General features: G+C 41.2%; 1 protein-coding gene across 2 annotated transcripts in view; it reads left to right on the top strand.

Moving 5' to 3' along the window:
- WLS (Wnt ligand secretion mediator) overlaps positions 1–19,585 on the top strand; it is a 107,030-nt gene that overhangs the window by 34,699 nt on the left and 52,746 nt on the right. The window contains exon 2 of one of the 2 annotated variants that reach the window (XM_007460112.1): positions 2,773–3,045. The exons of the other annotated variant lie outside the window; for it this stretch is intronic. Coding sequence (XP_007460174.1) covers positions 2,773–3,045 — 273 coding nt within the window. The remainder of the gene's footprint in view (positions 1–2,772; positions 3,046–19,585) is intronic. 2 annotated transcript variants of the gene reach the window in all.

The following is a 19,585-nucleotide window of genomic DNA, read 5'->3' as shown; positions in this document are numbered from 1 at the left end:
TTTTAGATGGATTAGGTGTAAAATGTATTCATGATACAGTTTTGAGTTTTAAAGAAAAACTTCCCTGGCCTGGATTAGTGGTGGCTCTGTGTTGTGGTATTCAGGATGCTACATTGAAGAACTTTCAGCCAGAGTTTAGCAGTGCTGTGTTTTCTGGTAAGTTTTAGTAGGCATCATCCCAACTTTCTGGGAACATAACATTTTACTACTCAAAATTTACTGTTAGGATTGATATTTAGGGGTAGAAAAATGTGCATTTGAGCACTAGAAGTAGGGCAAAGTATTAATAATACACACTCTTGTGTCATAAATGACTTTTCCTCTTGCTTTACATATTCCTCTAGTTGCTATTTGATCTCTGTCAAGTAAGAGATGATTTCTGTTCAGAAAGGGTCTGAAAGCACTGTGTGTCAAGTATCATATGTGCAAAATTAAACATATTTAAACCATGCACAGAAACCAGATTTATGTTTTCCTTCCACTACTTTCAGAGAAAAGGTTTATAAATAGATTTAAAAATATATTGTAGTAGAAGGATCTACATGAAGAAAACTATGAAAATTTTCAAAGAGATATTAAAATGGACTGCAGTTAATAGAGAAGTGATCATTGTTCTTGTGTGGGAAAACTAAATGTCAGGAGAGGATGCCAACTCTGTCCACATTAATTTATAGATGTAATGTAATTTCAATCAGATCCCAGCAAAAAATATAAACATGAAATGGTACGGCGGAGGGGTTTTACTCTATCAGATATTGATCTAAACCATCAGTTTACGTGACTTAAAACCATGTTGTGTTGGGCCATGAATTTACAGTCCAATACATGGAAATAGACTAGATTGTCCAGAAATATCTATTTGTATACATAAGATAAAGTGCTGTCACAAAGCAACAACAAAGGAGAGTTTGTTCAGTAAAGAATAATTTAAATATTTAGAAAAATGAAACTAGATTCTCACCTCACCCCTTATATCAAAACAAATTCCAGGTGGATCAACTATTTAAATATTTTAAAATGTAATTGTTAAAAATGACTAGAAGGTAAAAGTTTATTGAATTTGGAGATTAGAAAGTCTCTCTATACACAGAAGAATGGGAAAAACATAAAAGTGTGATTGTACATGAAATCTGGGATTTCTCTGTATTAAAATATGCCGTAAACAAATTGAGACAGCAGAGGGAAAAGTTGAGGTAAATCACTAACAAAACATATTAGGCAAAGAATTATTCTTATTTATAGACAACCTTTACAAAACAAGGGGTGGAGGGTTATAGGTAAATTAAAAGGGTGTATCGTGTGATTATTTTGCAACCACTAGTTGAAAAATTTTAATTACATAGAAAATATTTATAATATAAGAGCTAAAATTAATTTTATATTTTTCCATGTACTTTCAAGCACTGTTCTGAACACTTTTCGTATGTTAATTTGTTTAATGTATACAACGACTCAGAGAGTGTGACAAGATCTGAGACATCGAGGAAGTGATTCCAAGGGAAATCGAAGCCAATGACATTGTGTCTTCTGTCCACAGTCCCCTCCCCTCCATGGAGATGAGTCCTTGGTTCCAGTTCATGCTGTTTATCCTGCAGCTGGACACTGCATTCAAGCTATTATTGTTGCCATTTAAGAGATAACAAGACTAATACACAGACAGGTTTAGAAATTCACCCCAAACTTTGCTAGCTTGGATTCATGGTGACACAACCAGAAATGAGAGAGCCAGGCAAGTTGGCTTCACAGCTTGTGTTATTTACCACTGTTCTACTCTACTTTGCTAAGTGATTAAAAAGAAGAAGCTACAAATAGGTATGACCCTATTTTGTAATGATATGTGTTAATATTAGTATGTATTTTAAAGTTATACAAATTAATTCCTCTATAAATTTGTATCTAGTTACACACTCATAGAAAAGACAGATAATACTTTGATATTTTTCCAACAGTGGTTACGTCTCTTTAGTGGGATTTTGGGTAAATGTTGTTTTGAACTTCAACATTTCTGTATTTTGCAAATTTTCTGTTATAATTATGTGACCATTTTATAATCGCAAAATTGTGTTGTTAATGTTATATATTTCAAATTTGATGATCCCTCTTGAAATGCATGTATCATATTTTAGTATACCCTTGAAGTGTCAGTCAGTGTTTGGGTTCCATCCTCTGATAGGTACATTAAATGGGGGCCCAAAGTCAGAACAATTCTTACTCTCAATCAAAAGCAGTGTTGTAGAATTTCAGAGTTAAGAAGAATCTTAGAAACCAGCCATCTTGGTTGAGTTTTAGAAGCCAACCATCTTATTTCTCAGATGAGGATCCTGAAGCTACTATAGATTTAACCAATTTACCCAAAATTACCTGAGAGTAAGTCATTCAACCAGGCTTCAGACCCAGGTCTTCTGACTTCAGACACTGTGTTCTGTGAAGCCCCAGAGGTCTCCAAGCCCTCAGGCAGGTGGAAAGTGAAGCACAGTTGACTTTTGTGACATTTGTTTGGAATGAGGAGGGAACTGAAGAAAACAAATGTATTCTTTCAATAAATAACAGTCACTGCAAACAATGGGAAGGCTCTTGGGAATGCTTTATGATGCCTCTGGAGGTCACTGAAGGATCCTCACCCGGATTTGGGAGATCTCTTGATATTAATGACCTCAAGTTATAGAAGGTGGTGTGAAAAATGGAGAGAGGACAGTAGTGGAAAGAATATTAGACAGAAATAGACACTTCCGTGGATGATTCTTCTAAAACAGGAAAATATTCTCTTTTCAGCTCCAGGACCCACAACGGCAGTGTCCTACATGTCAGTGAAATGCGTGGATGTCCGTAAAAACCATCACAAGACAAAATGGTTAATGCCTTGGGGACCCAACCAGTGTGACAAGATCCGAGACATTGAGGAAGCGATTCCAAGGGAAATCGAAGCCAATGACATTGTGTTTTCTGTTCACATTCCCCTCCCCTCCATGGAGATGAGTCCTTGGTTCCAGTTCATGCTGTTTATCCTGCAGCTGGACATTGCATTCAAGCTGAACAACCAAATCAGTAAGTGCATTCTCCCCATCCTCTCCTATCCTGGAGAATTTCTCTCTTCAGGCTTTTCAGAGCCAGTTACAATAACAGTAAAATAAGAGTATTACTAGTGACAATTATCGACTGCTTTCTACTTACTAGACGCTTTTCTGAGTACTCTACCTGAATTAACCCATTTAATTCCTAGAGGTAGGTCTTATTTCATTTTACACATAGAAAACTCAGGCATCAGTGAGACTGCCCAAAGTCAGAAGGCTAGAGAGTGGAAGAGCTGGAATTCAAAGGCAGGCGGCCAGAGCCCTGCCCTAACCAAGTTTCATAACCTCTCTAGTGCCGAGAGGGGGGCTCATTCTAGTGGAGTGATTTGAGGGTTTCTGAAAGGTTGCATCTTTGCAAATGTCTTTTCTGGTTGGGCTTTGAGTGAAGCCATTGCCTTAGAAAAATATACCTGTCAAAATGGGAACACCAACCCACAAGCACCCATTTTCCCACAAACCGGGTTATTTTTCTAGCTTACTCAATTGTGATTCAAGACTTGGAGGGCATGAGGCATATAAACATTTTGTGAGGAGATTATTGGGTGATTTTGGAGAGGAAGATCCACTTGTGGCATCTGAGGACAGTATGGGGAATCTGAAATTGAGAAGGAAGAGAACATTTTTTACTGAAGCAGGATCAGGGGTGAGAGTGAAAGAGAAAAAGGTGTGTTGAAGACAGCTCTGCCTAGGGCCTGTCCATGGATTAAAGCACTTTTTCAATTCTAATTTTCCTGTGTCAACAATTATCTTGATACACAATCACATTGATTTTACTCTGTTTAGGAGTTGGAGCAGTACATGTGCCTGGTTGACATTTTATCTGGAACAGATTATCCTAAGATAATTTTTCAGAATGTAGAGTTTCCACCCTACCCCTAATTCATTCAGTCTCTTACCCGTTATTTCAAACTGTTTTTGAGTACCCACTACAGCCACATACCAAATTGATGGCTGGACATGTGGTTACATGTGAAGACACTGTCCTTCAAGGGGCTTATAGTTAAGTGGAAATGACAGGCAAGTAACAAGTCATTACAGTATAGTGTGCTAGGTGCTGTGACCAAGGTATACCCAGGAACTGTGGGAGCATAAAGAAAAGGCTTCAGAACAGAGAAAGGGAAGGCTGCCTTGGTGCGCATACACACACGTGTGTGTGTGTGTGTGTGTGTGTGTGTGTGTGTGTGTGTGTGTGTGTGTGTGTGTGTGTGTGTGTGTGTGTGTGTATGTGTATGTATAGAGGTGAGCAGACACATCTTTGAGGTGAGTGTTAAATAGTGAAAACCCTGACAAGGAGCTGGGGTGAGGGTGGGTGCAAGTGGAAGAGCACTTTAGGTAGAAGTAATGGCTGATGGGAACATCTGGACCTTCATAACAGCATCCAAGTGGTACTTCCCACATCCCTATTCTCTTGCCCATTGACTTGCTTACTCATTCATTGCTTGCGTAACACATTTGTTCATTCAAGCTTTATTAAGTCTCAACCACGTGTTAAGCAGTAGGTACTGAAGATACAAGATTGAACAAAGCACTAGGGAAGAAGTGGTTGGGAGAAAGATACTTAAACATACCATAAGGAAAGATAAGTGCTATAACGAGAGGAATATGCCATATAATGTGTGCGATTCGGGCAGGAAACTTTGCTATGAGGTTAAAAACTGAGACTAAAGCTAATGTATATATCTTGAGGTTTGGGTTTTCATATTCCTAATTCTAAGAATGTATTCAAGAAAAGGAGAATTACAACAGTTAGAGGAGCCATGGTAGGCTGACATGGGTAGATTAACTGGCTTATTTATGTTTTGGTGTGAAGGTCAAGGACAGAGTTCTCTGTTGTCTGGTTGCCTGTTGTGTATTTCAGGAATAATGTTCCCAGACAGACTCCTAGCTCCAAGTATAAAGGGAATGATTTACTCTGTAATAGAAATTAAATAATTGCTCTGTATTGACTGTATTAGTGCTGGGTATAACAAATTATCCTGAAATTTAGCAGCATAAATCAATAAGCATGTATTATCTCCCTATTTCTCTGGGTCAGGGATCTGGGTACAGCTTAACTTGGGAGTCTGTGGCTGAGCTCTTTTGAGGTTGCAGTCAAGCTGTTGTTCTGGTCTGCAGTCTCATAAGAAGGCTTGAAGACTCGACTGGGGGACATCTGCTTCATGTGGTCACTCATGTGGTCGTTGGTAGGCCTTGTTCCATCACCACATGGACCTTGCCGTGGGGCTGTCTTACAGTAGGTCCCCCCCACCCCCCAATAAGGGCTAGTGATGAGACAGAGGCAGAGAGAGAGAGAGAGAAAATGCAGGTGCTTAAGACAGAAGCCACTCAGTCTTAGAAGCGACATCTCATCTCTTCTACTGTATCCTACTGGTTAGAAGTGAACGAGTAAGTCCAGCCCACACTTGAGGGAGATTACATAGGGCATGAATATCGGGAAATGGAGATCATTGAGGACCAATGAGTTGATCAATCAAGCCTATATGATGAAGCCTTCATAAAAACCCAGAAGGAGAGCTTCCAGGTTGGGGAATCAGAATGCTTCCATGTGGCACCATACTGGACCCCAAACTCCATGAGGACAGAAGATCCTTTGTTAGGGATCTTGCCCTATGTATTTGGACGTTGATCTGTATCTACTTTAATATCTTTTGTAATAAACCTATAATCTAATGAATAAATGGGTTTCTGAGTTCTGTGAGCAGCTCTAGCAAATTAATCAGACCTGAGAAGGGGGTTGTGGGAACCTCTAGTTCGTAGCTACTAGGTTAGAAGTACAGGTAACAACCTGGACTTGGCAGCTGGTATCTGAAGTCTAAGGAGGGGATCATGGGATCCTCCTATCTGTAGCCAGTAGGTTAGAAGCACAGGTAACAACCTGGGCTTGTGATTAGTGTCTGAAGAGAGGGGCAGTTTTGTGTGACTGAGCCCTTAACCTGTGGGATCTGATGATACCTCTGGGTAGATAGTGTCAGAATTGAGTTGAATTGTAGGGCACCCTGCTGGCATCAGAATTGTTGGATGTGTGGGAAATTTCACACCCCATCCTTACTGGTGGTCAGAACCTATTACATATCTTAATAACTTCACAGATGAATTGTTTCCCATCAAATATTAATTCTAAACATCAAAAATGCCTATGTTGGGGCTTCCCTGGTGGCGCAGTGGTTGAGAGTCCGCCTGCCGATGCCGGGGACACGGGGTCATGCCCTGGTCCGGGAAGATCCCACATGCCGCGGAGCGGCTGGGCCTGTGAGCCATGGCCGCTGAGCCTGCGTGTCCGGAGCCTGTGCTCCGCAACAGGAGAGGCCACAACAGTAAGAGGCCCATGTACCGCCAAAAAAAAATGCCTATGTTGGTAAGGCTTTAACTAAAACATTGCTGTATGTAAATGAAATGTGAATGCATCTTATGTTTTTTTTCCCCAAGTACATCTTCAGGTTCCAAAATATATTTTATCTTCATCTAGAAAAAGAGTGGACTAAAGATTCTTTATCTTAGAAACATACTTTAATTTCTTATAACGTGAGGGTCTGCACTTAATAGGGGCACACTAAAAAATTTTTTTCCGAGCGGGGGCTACTCTTCGTTGTGGTGCGCGGGCTTCTCATTTATAAGACATGGTAGGTCTGGGTTTTACCCTGATCCTTATATTAAAGAGTATGTGCAGCTGCCGGTTCACTTTTTATATTTTATCATTGTTTGGATGCTTTTCTGACAGCAAGAGATGGGGCAGAAGAAAAAAGATAAGTGTGGTGAACAAGATCCTATTATATGTGGATGGCTTTCTGTTTATCAGAGATTCAGCTCTAGCATTATTACCTCAAATGGAAGGAAAAGTCAGGCCAATCCTGTTTTTTCTTTAAACTTTCCTAGACAGTCTGTGAAATAAGTTTCAGATTTCAGGTAGTAAGAGATTTCACATTTGGACTATGAAATTAAAGTTAGGATTATATATATATGTGTATATATATATATATATGTATTCAGAGTTTTCATGTATCTTTGAAGGGTCTTTGAGCAGATAAAATAATCTAAGGACTATATATTTTAAAGGACAGTCATTTGGTGCTAAATTTTTTTCATTTTATTTTCAAATTTATTTATCTATTTAAAAATTATTTATTTATTTTTGGGTGAGTTGGGTCTTCGTTGCTTCACGCGGGCTTTCTCTAGTTGCGGCAAACGGGCTACTCTTCGTTGTGGTGTGCGGGCTTCTCATTACAGTGGCTTCTCTTGTTGTAGAGCACCAGCTCTAGGCATCGAGCTCAGTAGTTGTGGCACGTGGGCTCAGTAGTTGTGGCTCTCGGGCTCTAGAGCGCAGGCTCAGTAGTTGTGGTGCACGGGCTTAGTTGCTCCACGGCATGTGGGATCTTCCCGGACCAGGGCTTAGAACCCGTGTCCCCTGCACTGGCAGGCGGATTCTTAACCACTGTGCCACCAGGGAAGCCCTGTTTATTGCTTTTAAACTTTCAATTTAAGATGATACAGGTTTTGGCTAGGATTTGAAATCTTGACAATCCATCAGAAACTGAATAAGCATTGACATTCACTTTAAAAACTGGTCATTGTTTCATCAACTTCAAGATTTCATCAGACTGATGTTTTTTGGAGGGAAATGATGATATTATAGGGTAATTTATAGTAATAAAAGTGTTTAGAGAATGTGTATATTTTATTTGATTGTTGAGAAAGACGATATTCCATGCTTATTATTCAATAAAAGTAATCCATACTTGAAAAAGCAATTTTAAACAGAATCCCTACTCTCATTGTTAAAACATAAACATTTAAAAAACCTGCAGTTGTCATTCAGTAATAAGTATGAAAAGTAGTAGCCAGTTCAACTTGTAAATGGTGATAGTTTTAAAACTGTAGTCTGCGGGATCTGGGAAGGGAAAGCCAGTTGAATAGAATCTAGTTCTAGATGCTTAGAAAGTGGACCTTTCAGTAAATGCCAACTACAGGTGGCCCTCCGTATCTCATCCTTGGATACTGAGGGCCTATTGTACTATGGTACTTCGTATAGGTGACTTGAGCATCCATAGGTTTTGGTATTTGCTGAGGGTTGGGGGTGGAGGGTGGTCCTGGAAACAATCCCCTTGGATAATGAGGGATGACTGTACAAATTCTGAGCAGACCTTTCTGTTGAAATCTATGTTTGGGTCACTGCTGACTTTTACCTAAACATTTCAGAGGCATGGAATTAACGTGTTTGTCCGGGCACAAACGTGGTGCTTCTGTAGAGTTGAAAGAGACAGAGAACTTCAGTTTTTGCTCTGGAGAGTTAGAAAATGGAGGGAGTGTGAGTGGACTAAAAAGTGTCAAGAAAAAGTCAACCTAAAACATCTGGTGTCTGGATGGTTGATCATTGAGAAAAATGAATGCTTATCTATGTGATGGGCTTAGATTGTTCTGTAACAGCAAATTCTCTTATTTGAAAATATCCTCTAGAGTGGGTGTGTGTCATTCTTTTTAAAGTGTTTTATCAGTCACTTAATTTATGTATGTATTTGTGAAATACAGGTTTGGGTTGGCTAAAATGGTACCCACTTGTAATGGAATGTTGCTCTACTGATTACAACTGCAAGTCACATACTTAGCATAACCTCAGACTGTACATGGGGCTTCTTTTGAGGAACTTGGGTGGATAGATCAAAGAAGGAGGGTTTTTTTGACATGTCTCTACCCAGCTTTCAAATCTACTGTTGAAATAGAAGCACTGAAATTCTTTGGCAGAAAACCTCAAGGTGGATTGATCTGTCTTGAGTAGTAAATCTAGGATTTCAGGGGTCTAAAAATCCCTTAGGCTGAAGAAATACTGATAAATGGTGTGGGATGGGGAAAGCCAGAGCGTTTATTCTGTTCTTAGGTAATAAAGTCATTATGTTTTGCCTTGAACCCCGTGCTGTAAGCTATAATTGAGTATTGTATTATTTGCTTGTTTTATTCTTGCAAATGACTACATGTAACGATGGAATTATTTCTATAACAAGTGATTTTTCTTTTCTCAAACTGAAAACATTTCTGTACAACATTTCTAGTAAAAAAAAATGTAGAATGATATTATTACCCAGTCATTTTTCAAGTTAGATGGCTGAGTGTCCTGGGAGGAAATTGCCTAACTTTTTATGAAATGATTGTGTGCTTCCATTTGTGTAACTATTATAGAATGTTAGTTAGACACCACATGAATACAGTTAGAAAAAAGGAACAATCTGCTGACTGTAAAAAATAAACTGTCACGTTATCTAAAATGATTAGGGGCGAATTTATAGAAGGAAGAAAGACAGAATCCTACTGTGATCTTATTGTTGACCATCAGCAAGAGTCATGGTTCTTAATTCTATTATATTTTGAGATGCCTCTTGGGAAGAGTCCACAAAGAGAGCTTAATGGGGCAGAGGATTCTGTACACCATAAAACTACAACTACTGTGATGGAACAGACCATTGGTAATATGGTATTCACATAACTGGAATTCCATGCTTCATCAGATAATCCTCTTTAACAAACTATACTGGAGCAAGTCACTGAGAAGAAATCTAATTCTACCCTCCCACTCCCATTCCCCCACCTCCCCTAACAGAGACCTTCTTTGATTCATGACCATGTCACAGTCTCTATAAGAAACATTTCTGATTGGACGGTTTATATTACAGGCTGGTGACACCAAGATTTTTTAAGTTACCTTTTAAATTTCTTTACCTGCCCCAGAGTCAATGTGAGCAGAAATACAAGCTTCAAATTTTTCCTCTCCTCTCTCCCCTCCCCTTAAAAAAAGATAAGCTGAAAAAGCTCAAAACACACCAGAAAGATGTGGCAGACTTAAATGAAGTGGGGTTTGAGGTGGTGGGTAAAGATAAAGAGGTTGTCACTATTCGAGATGGATTTACACGGCCAGTCCTTTTTCTTATGGAGTTGTATTTCCCCTTCAGACCAAGGCTAGAACCTAGAACTTACAAGCATGACTCAGTCTTACCTACTGACTTGAAATAGAAGGAAACTAAAATCATGGGAGAAGACCATATTTTGTTGATTAACCCAGGATAGTGAATATTAAGGACATCATGTTTGTTTACTCTGATTGATGGATTATCTTCCCCTTTGCGGGAATCTTCAGGCACAGCTTTGGAATTAACCATTGTGAACGTGTTTATATTGGCAGGAGCGTGGGAACCTTTGGCTTTGTTTTATTTGGGTGTGATGGGTGTAAGCACATGACTTGGACAGCATCACTATAAAGCTGTCTGGATCTCTATATCTAGCTCAATGGTTTTGTGTTACGTATTTCCAATTGAAAAAATCCAGTTGAGAAACAGAGTTGGCCTCTTTCAAAACCTTCCCAAGATGTTTTGTTAATGTTTATAGTTTGCTTATCCAGTCCCTCCCACTTCCTTCCAGTCATTCATTGACTTACCAGTCAATTTAACATTGGAAGCTAGATCGCTTTGGATTGGTCTTTAGTCTTAGCAAAACACTCATCTATGGTGTTAAATAATTTGCAGTAATTGTTACTAAACATCAACTGTGTGGTTGCAGACTCTGAGCACTGGAAGATTGGTTAGAGTGCTGCTGGTCTAATTATTTTCAACCAGGAGTCTATGGGTAGAGTTCAAGGGCCACATGAGCCCCTGATACTGTGTGAAATTTTAGTCATATTTACTTATGTGCATTTTGGGAGTAAAAGGGTTTGTGGCTTTTGTCAGGTTTTCAAATGGGTGTTTGGCCCCAAAATGTTAAAGGACTAGTCCTTTAGTTTACTAGATGAGGAAACCTTACAATACTTGCCCACTGTAGCACAGCTGGCTGGAGACAGAGCAGGATCTCCTGGTGTATATCAGCCATGTAGGCAGGTGGATGGTACCTAGCAACAAGTAGCTACCATATACAGGGCAGTGAGCCTTCTGCCAAACAGCGGCCTCTAAGATTCTTGGACAGAAGTTGTGCTGGTCTTTCTAAAATGGTGTATTCTCTCTGTTTTTTGTTTTTTTTTTTAATCTCCCAAGTTCAGGAAATGTAGTGCAGTCTAGAATCTAGACTAGGAGGTAGGCTGGTCCTGTTTATAGTGCCACAGCTGCAGATCACCCATGTGTCTCATTTCCTGCTCTGAGTTTAGAATATAAATGAGGAGATTCTCTTTGCATCCATAACAAGTATATCCTGGTTACTAAAATAAAAGCCTGGTGACATCAATGAAAAATGGGAACAGCAAAGCCACCAGCAGCAGCAGATTCCTTGTTGGCGCTCCACTATATATAAGGTGTTTTTGTGCTTTTACCTCCTCTTTTAATTTGGGGTATTTTTGTTAATATTTAAATGCCAGTCAATCACCACATAGCTAATATGAGGTTATTTTATGGGGAATCATACCTTTATTTTGGGTAACCTAAGAAAATATGAAGTAAAATTATTTTCCAGATGATGCTTTTCAAAGCAAAAGAAAGTTAGATGGGGAAAGAAAATCCTTTGTTAAGCAAAGCAGAATTCTACTTGCAAAAGTGCCAGGGATTCTACAATGGAAAAAACCACTTTCTTCAACGTCTACCTACTGTCTACACACTGATGCTAGAGATGGTTCCAGTTCCTCTTTTGCTTTAGTAAGTTAGTGCTAATGGTATTAGTAGGAGAGGTAGTAGTAATTCTTTAAAGGAAGAAGAGGTTCTGTTTTTTTAATTGTTCTGGTTTAGGTTGTTTCCTAAAGTAATTGTCCAATGAATCTATCTTTCCTGCCTTACTGGTTATTCATATTATGACCACAAAGGAAAGCCCAGGCCTGACCTAACAAGCAAGATTATGTGTTCTTTAAAGGTAAGGGTTGGGGGAAGATTGTAAACATTTAAATTTAGTATCTTCTAAAAAGTTACTGTCAACATAGAAAAGAGTTTTAATAGTTGAAGTTGTTCAGCAGTGAAAAGGCTGTCTCTTCAAGTAGTGAGCAGCCCGTCATTGGTAGTAATCAACCAGAAGCTGGTTGAGGGGGGAATCATAATGATGACCCCAAGTGAAAACTTGCATTTGGCGGTGATTTCTTTACAAAGTACTTTTGTACTAGGGGTGCTGGTGGTTGTCTGTGTTGCCAGCCATTTGCTTTGGCCTCATGTCATTTTCCTGCAGAACTTGTCTATCTCTCCTCTCTGAGTGTGGGCTTCCACCGTGCCTGCTGAGTGGGCACCTGGCCACATGATCAGTCCCCCAGCCACAGCTGATTGGATTAGGATGGGCCCTTGCCCCAAGGGGGAACAATCAGATTCTCTCTTATAACAAATTGGGATTCACTATTTCTAGGCCCACCTACATTGGCATTTAAACTGAAAAGTCCTGGGGGCTACCTAGGCAGGAGGTGTTGGAGATGTTCGAGAGAAAAGTTGTTTGGCAGATTGGGAAAATCAGATGCAAAGAGAAAAGTAGAGACAAAGGACCATAATTATGGGGTATAATTATGATCAACAGCAAATGATGAATCTCTCTCTGACAGTTTTCTCTTCCTGGTTCTGGTTCCTCAAGCTTGTCAGCACTTTGTGTCCTGAGTTTCTTGAGATACCTTTGTATCCTTCCAGCTAATTTCTGCTTAAGCTAGTGTGCATAAAATCCTGTTACTTGCAAGCAAATCACCTCTGATTAAGACAACTTTATTTCATCTGATCATCTTAATAGTTTTTCTCCCTTATAAAATCAGAGGAAACTGAGGATGAGAGAAGCTAAATGATTTGTCCAAAGTTCCCCAGCTGAGAAATAGACGGGTTATAAGTGAAAGCAATCTTGGAACTCTAGTGCCTTGGTCCCACTGAGTCTATGGCGTGAATCCATCCATAGTGCTCTGGAGAGGCTTCCTGATCTGAGTGGGAAATCACACGAGATGACTCCTAAGGTTCCGTCCACTCTACATCTCTTTTGCGGAAGAGTCCATGACTCACTTAAGATTCTTTGGCTCTATAAAAATCTCATGATTATCCCTTCAGCTTTGTGAATCAGTTACTTCAAAGACCCTTAAGTGTAACCATTTTAGAAGATGCTGCTCAGTGGGGATGGATGCCTCTTTGTTAGTGGGTGAACTTAGTGTTGAAATGAGTGAGTTTTCTTGTCTTTTATTTTGTTACGTGTTACCTTGTGTTCATTTCTAGTCCTTGGGTAGGCAGACAGGGTTGGTGTACTGGAAGTGTATTTTTAGTCTGACATTAAAAAATGTATCATAGACACCAACACAGGAAACAGTTTTTAGGTGAGTCAGTATACAAATAACCTCAAAGAGTTTTCATAAAGGGATGGTAGATCTTTTAAATTTAACAGTCCAGTTTCTGAGGCCCCCTTCCCAATGTCCTGCATTCATTTATTGCTTATTTATTGGGCTTCTACTATGTGCTGGCATTCTTTACTCAGGAATTAAGGTATAAAGATAAGTCTTTATCTTTCATAGTACAGTTTCAAAAAATATCATGACCTTTCTTTGTTTACTTCTCTCTATCCTGAAAGACTGAATTTTGAGGACAAGGACTGTATCTTGTTCATCTTTGGGTCCCTAGCACAGCCCCTGGCACAGTAAATACTTGAGATGTAGTCAGAAGAATTAGGTGCTCATTGTCTAGTTCAGAGAGAAAGAAACAAAAAAATCACACTAATGTGTTCAGTGCTAAGTGCCCCGAATATTCCGTGAACACAGAAGGGGAAATGATGAACTAACTGCGAAGATAGTTTTTTAGCTGAGTCTTGAAGGGTGGAGTCTTAAAGGAGATGTTGGAATTTGTGACTGTCTACTATCTGATGGCAAAGAAACAATCCAAGGGCAGCCTTATTTTGTTCTGGGAAGCCAGAGTTTTGGGGCCAAATCCCCGACCTATCACTTATAAATTATATGACACTTCTGGTAAGTTTGTGAACTTCCTTACATTTCATTTTCTTTATCAATAGAATAGATATAATAGTAGTACCACCCTTATTAGTATTGTTTTAAGGATGAAACTAGAATAAAATACACGTGAGGCCTCTACATAGTAAGTGTACAGAGTAAATGCTCAGTAAAGGTGAGTTATTATTCTTGGACTTGAGCAGAGAGAAGAAATGTGAGTTCTGGAGAGAATATAGTAGCCCGGAAAGGGAGGCAGCAGGGTCAAATGTACAAAACAAGGACCTGGGTGGATGATGGCTTTAGGCCTTTCATTACTTCAGGACAGTGGTTCTTAACTTTGGATCAAGGACCTTGACCTTGGGAGAAAAATGTGCATAAGCCCCATTCAAATATTTTGTATTCATACTTCAACAGAAGACCTGAATGTCGTCTGTGGAATTTAGAGGTTTATGAATCTCAAGGTACGAGTTCAAACTTCATGGTATAGGTAGACCCCATGAGTGCCAAATTTCATGGTGATCACCACCTAAGCAATTGGAGAACACCCTAAAATAGAAGTTATGGGAAATTCTCAGCATCCTTAGGAGAATATGTCCACAAGGGATGATTTAATCTTATTTGACTGTAAACATATGAATATGTAAATTAAAATGTTTGGGAATAGAGTAATAAGTCAAGATGGGAGCGGAGGTATGTGGGTGACAACCTTTTAGAGGTCTGCAAACTGAGATTATAGAAGGTATGTGACTTCTCCAAGGTCATGTGGTTTGCAGCTGAGAAAGGCAGAACTAAGACCCATATTTTTCCACTGTGAAATACTGTGAAATGACGTGTTGTATGCAAAGGACAGTAAATTTACTTGTTAGAAGAATTCTAGATTGGAGAGAAAAGATAAGCTCCTGAAAGATAGAGGGCCAGTCGGTGAGTTGCCTTGATGACCAGGCTAAGAAATTTGGAGTTTGATCCTTGAGAAAAGGAATTGAAAATCACATATTTAGGGCTGAAATGAAATGTGGAATTCAGGATTTGAGACTCATAGCTTGTCCTTTGAATTATATAGCAGCTGGAAATCGAATTTCTTTTTTTTTCCATCTGGACTTCTCGCATGGTGGTCTTCCCGATGGGAGGGCATCTGTGAACTTTTTAATGGGAGAAGTCGTAAAGCTGTGTTAGGGCTGTGTTCGCACAAGGCTGGCTTCCGAGGCAGGTAAAATCGAACTCCCCTTTTTCTTTTCAGTTACAGACACAGCCATTGCTGCCACCACCAGCTGAGTGACTCGGAATCTAGGGGTTGCCAGTAATTGTGGGTTTTAAGTCACAGAGGAGAAAGATAAGAGGCGAGCAAGGCTGGTTTTTTCACAATTAAATGTTGCCTCTCGGGCTTCTCTGTCGGCAGGAATCCAAGAGGTCAGGACCCACCAGCCATATTATTTTTCTCCCTGGCTGCCTGCTGTCATTCTTATCCCCTCCTCATTCATGGGAACGAAGAAAAGGTGGGTTGGAAATAAAAAGCTTGTTCTAGCCTACTTTTTCCTTTACGAAACTTGTTGGAAACAAAGCTTTCCCGTAAAATGGATGGGATCCCTTCTGGTAGCTGGTTTTTCCTGCCAGCAGCACAAAGATATTTTTGGGGGGGTAGAGAAACCATTGTTGAAATGCACTTTTTGTCCTTTTATAGTTATGACTTTGTTTTTTCTCAAGGACTGCCATGGACTCTGGTATTTTTGTATTTGTTTCTGTTTAACTCATGTTAGTCAAAATCAAGTTTCTATCCCTGGTTGCTCCGACTCCATTATAAGTGCCCTGAGGGCAGGAATTGTTCGACTGTTCTTTGTTTTTACTGCAGTGCCTCAAAGGTAGAAGGCAGTTAAGCAGCTAGTGGTTTAGTTTTCTGCATTCATGAGATGTTAGAACTAGAAGGACCTTAGTCATCATACGTTCAACTTCAGTATTTAATGAAAGAATACAATGTGTACAGTGACTTACTCCAATTGTACAGCTAATTAGTGGCTTTTCTAGAGCAAGAAACAGGCCTCGTCCCCGAACTCATGACATGATAGGAAAGGCCTGGAGTGGTGGAGGTGGGCAAGCCTGGTTCATAGTTTGCTTCCTTCCCAGTTTCCTCATTTTGAGATTGCAGGTGATCATTTACGTCTGGCTGGCATCTATGTGCAGCCGAAAATGTCTGCACATAATAGGCACTCAAAAATGTGTGCTTTAAGGCTTCCCTGGTGGCGCAGTGGTTGGGAGTCCGCCTGCCGATGCAGGGGACACAGGTTCGTGCCCCGGTCCAGGAAGATCCCACATGCCGCGGAGCGGCTGGGCCCGTGAGCCATGGCCGCTGAGCCTGCGCGTCTGGAGCCTGTGCTCCGCAATGGGAGAGGCCGCAGCAGTGAGAGGCCCGCATACCGCAAAAAAAAAAAAAAAAAAATGTGAGCTTTAGAGAATCACTGTTTTATTTCTTTTTAAAATACAAGACCTCCTTTATAAGAAAACACATTTCTTTTTTTAAATTTTTATTTATTTTTATGTCTTTAGAATATCCTTTATTATTATTTTTTTAACATGTTATTGGAGTGTAATTGCTTTACAATGGTGTGTTAGTTTCTGCTGTATAACAAAGTGAATAAGTTATACATATACATATGTTCCCATATCTCCTACCTCTTGCGTCTCCCTCCCACCATCCCTATCCCACCCCTCTAGGTGGTCACAAAGCACCGAGCTGATCTCCCTGTGCTATGCGGCTGCTTCCCACTAGCTAGCTGTTTTACATTTGGTAGTGTATATATGTCCATGGCACTCTCTCACTTCATCCCAGCTTACCTTCCCCCTCCCTGTGTCCTCAAGTCCGTTCTCTACATCTGCGTCTTTATTCCCATCTTGCCCCTACGTTCTTCATAACCTTTTTTTTTTTTAGGTTCCACATATATGTGTTAGCATACGGTATTTGTTTTTTTCTTTCTGACTTACTTTACTCTGTATGACAGACTCTAGGTCCATCCACCTCACTGAAAATAACTCAGTTTCGTTTCTCTTTATGGCTGAGTAATATTCCACTGTATATATGTGCCACATCTTCTTTATCCATTCATCTGTCGATGGACACTTAGGTTGTTTCCAAGTCCTGGCTATTGTAAATAGTGCTGCAATGAACATTGTGGTACATGACTCTTTTTGAATTACGGTTAAGAAAACACATTTCTGGGATCTCTTTAATGTCAGAAAACGTAGCCCAATTGCTGTTGTGAGAACAACTTAGGAGGGAGAGCAGGTTAATAGGACTTCTGGTTGGATGCAGCATAGAATTGCCTGTAAGTGGAAACTGGTCCTGCCCACAGATAAGAAAGGCCACAAGTGCAATGCCTTTGCCTGGGTCCCATCAGCCCTCGCTGGAAGGGAGTTGGGTTGCTATGTTCAGCAGTTAGTTAGGGATGCCTGCTGTGCCTGCCTTGCTGAGCAAGAGGCTCGACTGTAGGGGGTGGGAGGGCACGAACGAAAGTCCATGGGCCCAGCTTGCGTCAGGAGTGAGATAAACATAAATGATGGTAGGCGATGCAGTGGGAGAGGGGAAGGCCAGGGGCTGAGGGAACACAAGAGGCACTGGCACAAGGCACGCAAGAGGACGCTGCCCAGGCCTAGTGTTGTTCAGAGGCAAGTTTGCGGAGAGGTGCACAGACAGACCGACAGAGATGAAGGGGGTGCCAACATTACATGATAGGAAAGAGGCTTTCCCAGGAGAGACTGAGGGAGATGGCTGGAGAGGAAGAGCAGAAGAAGGAACCTCCTTTCAGTACTGGTGGCTTTTATTGAGGGAGGGGCCATTGAGGCCTTCGGGGCCCAACCCAGGGGCCTGGTTTTCTTCTCTCTGTCTCACAGACACACATGCCTTCTCCACCCTCTTTGTGGTGTTATGAGTCCAACCATCTCCCGGAAGCCTGAGCAGCAGCCCAACATTGTCCCATTGCTGCCCGGAGGGCAGGGAATGCCCTTGCTGATGATCAAGGGGAGGACCTGCTCTGCAAATAGCACCCCAGTCCCGTGTGCAATAATTCCCCACCTAAGCCGCATGAAGCACATACTCTGTGCAAATAACACTGGCCTGACTCCAGCAGTGACACAGCTGTCGAAACAGCTTAGTCACCGGGGCGATGGAGGTGGTGTGGCTCGGGAATGCGGGGTGCAGCGATCTGACATTTAGCTGGCTGGCAGCCGCCCTGAGAGCCAGCACAGATCTGTGGGAGAGCTGCAGAGAGAATCTGCTTCCTGTCCACAAGCATTCCCTTGTTTCTTTTGAAGCCCAACCATAATCCCCTCCCTGGGCAGGACAGACCGGGGAACAAAACGTTTTGGGACCAAGGAGAGGAAAAAAGAAAGGGTGAATTCCTTTGAGACACCTGGTTTCTTTCCCTTAATGATCCATGTTAATTTACTGGATAACTTTTTTTTTTTCCTGCCTCAGGCTAGGCAGAGTATGATTTAGACTTCCTGAACGTAGGGTGAGGCAGGGGGGAAGAGCTAATTTATCTAGAAAATGGAGTGACTTTCTTAGCTTTTAAGGTATCCAGGTGATGGAGGAAAAAGTTAAGAAGACAAGTCCTGGCCCTCCTGCCTGATCTTGATTGCATTTCTTCAGTCGTTTCATCTGCCAGAGCTCCTGTCTGAAGGACTCTGGGCAGATCTGGGCACACTACTGCACTGGTTTCATCAGGATTTGAGGAGGACTAATACACTGCCACAGAGTGACCCCATTCCTCTTGCAGCCCTTTGAAGAAGTGACCTTTGTGTTTTCTCTTTATCCTGGACTTCTGCACTGCTTGTTTTGGGAGTTGTTAAGTTAAATTAGCCATCCCTTTCCTCTCCTGGTTACTGTATGAGAATGCAGCTGTCAGTCTGTGAACTCCGCTGTCGTCTATTTTTAGATTCAGTGTGAATGAAGCTCTCTTCTCTAATTGCATTCAGAGAGAGAGAGACAGAGAAAGAGAGAGAGAGAGAGAGAGAGACAGAGAGAGAGAGAGAGAGAGGGAGAGGGAGGGAGAGAGGGAGAGAGAGAGAGGGAGAGGCAGGTAGATTTTCGTAACCATCACACTGGCTATTATTCTAGATGCTCTGTGCACTGATGGTGTCCTGGGGAGAAAGCAAAGAAACCCACTGTGTGTTTCCCTCCCTTGGCTGTCAAGTTTGTTTTCACTCCACATTTATGTTGATTATGGTCGAATAGGGAAGAGCAGTGTGGCCACGTTTGCTTTCCAGTGTTTTAACACTTGCCAGCTTGGATGGTTCTGATTTCTCTAGCGTTTTTAGGAAAAGATTGACTCATTGTTGAGTTCAAATTCCTTGGAAGATGGGGAAGGTCCTTCTGGTGACCTTCACTATGAGATGAAATAATCTTAAACATGCTGAAAACTGTGTAAGTGCAGCAGGCCACAGTTTCTTCTAGATCTCTCTACCCCTTCCCCCACCTTATCCCAGTCTGCCTTTCACACAGCTGCCAGATCTCTTTGCTTAAACATCCTTCTAAAGAAAATGCTGGGACTTCTCTGGTGGCGCAGTGGTTAAGAATCCGCCTGCCGATGCAGGGGACACAGGTTTGATCCCTGGTCCGGGAGGATCCCACATGCCACAGAGCAACTAAGCCCGTGCGCCACAACTACTGAGCCTGCGCTCTAGA

The sequence above is a fragment of the Lipotes vexillifer genome, unplaced genomic scaffold, assembly GCF_000442215.2.
Source record: "Lipotes vexillifer unplaced genomic scaffold, Lipotes_vexillifer_v1.1 scaffold134, whole genome shotgun sequence".
Lineage (NCBI taxonomy): Eukaryota > Metazoa > Chordata > Mammalia > Artiodactyla > Lipotidae > Lipotes > Lipotes vexillifer.
Note: the sequence above shows the minus strand (reverse complement) of the source record. Positions and strands in the feature narration are given on the sequence as shown.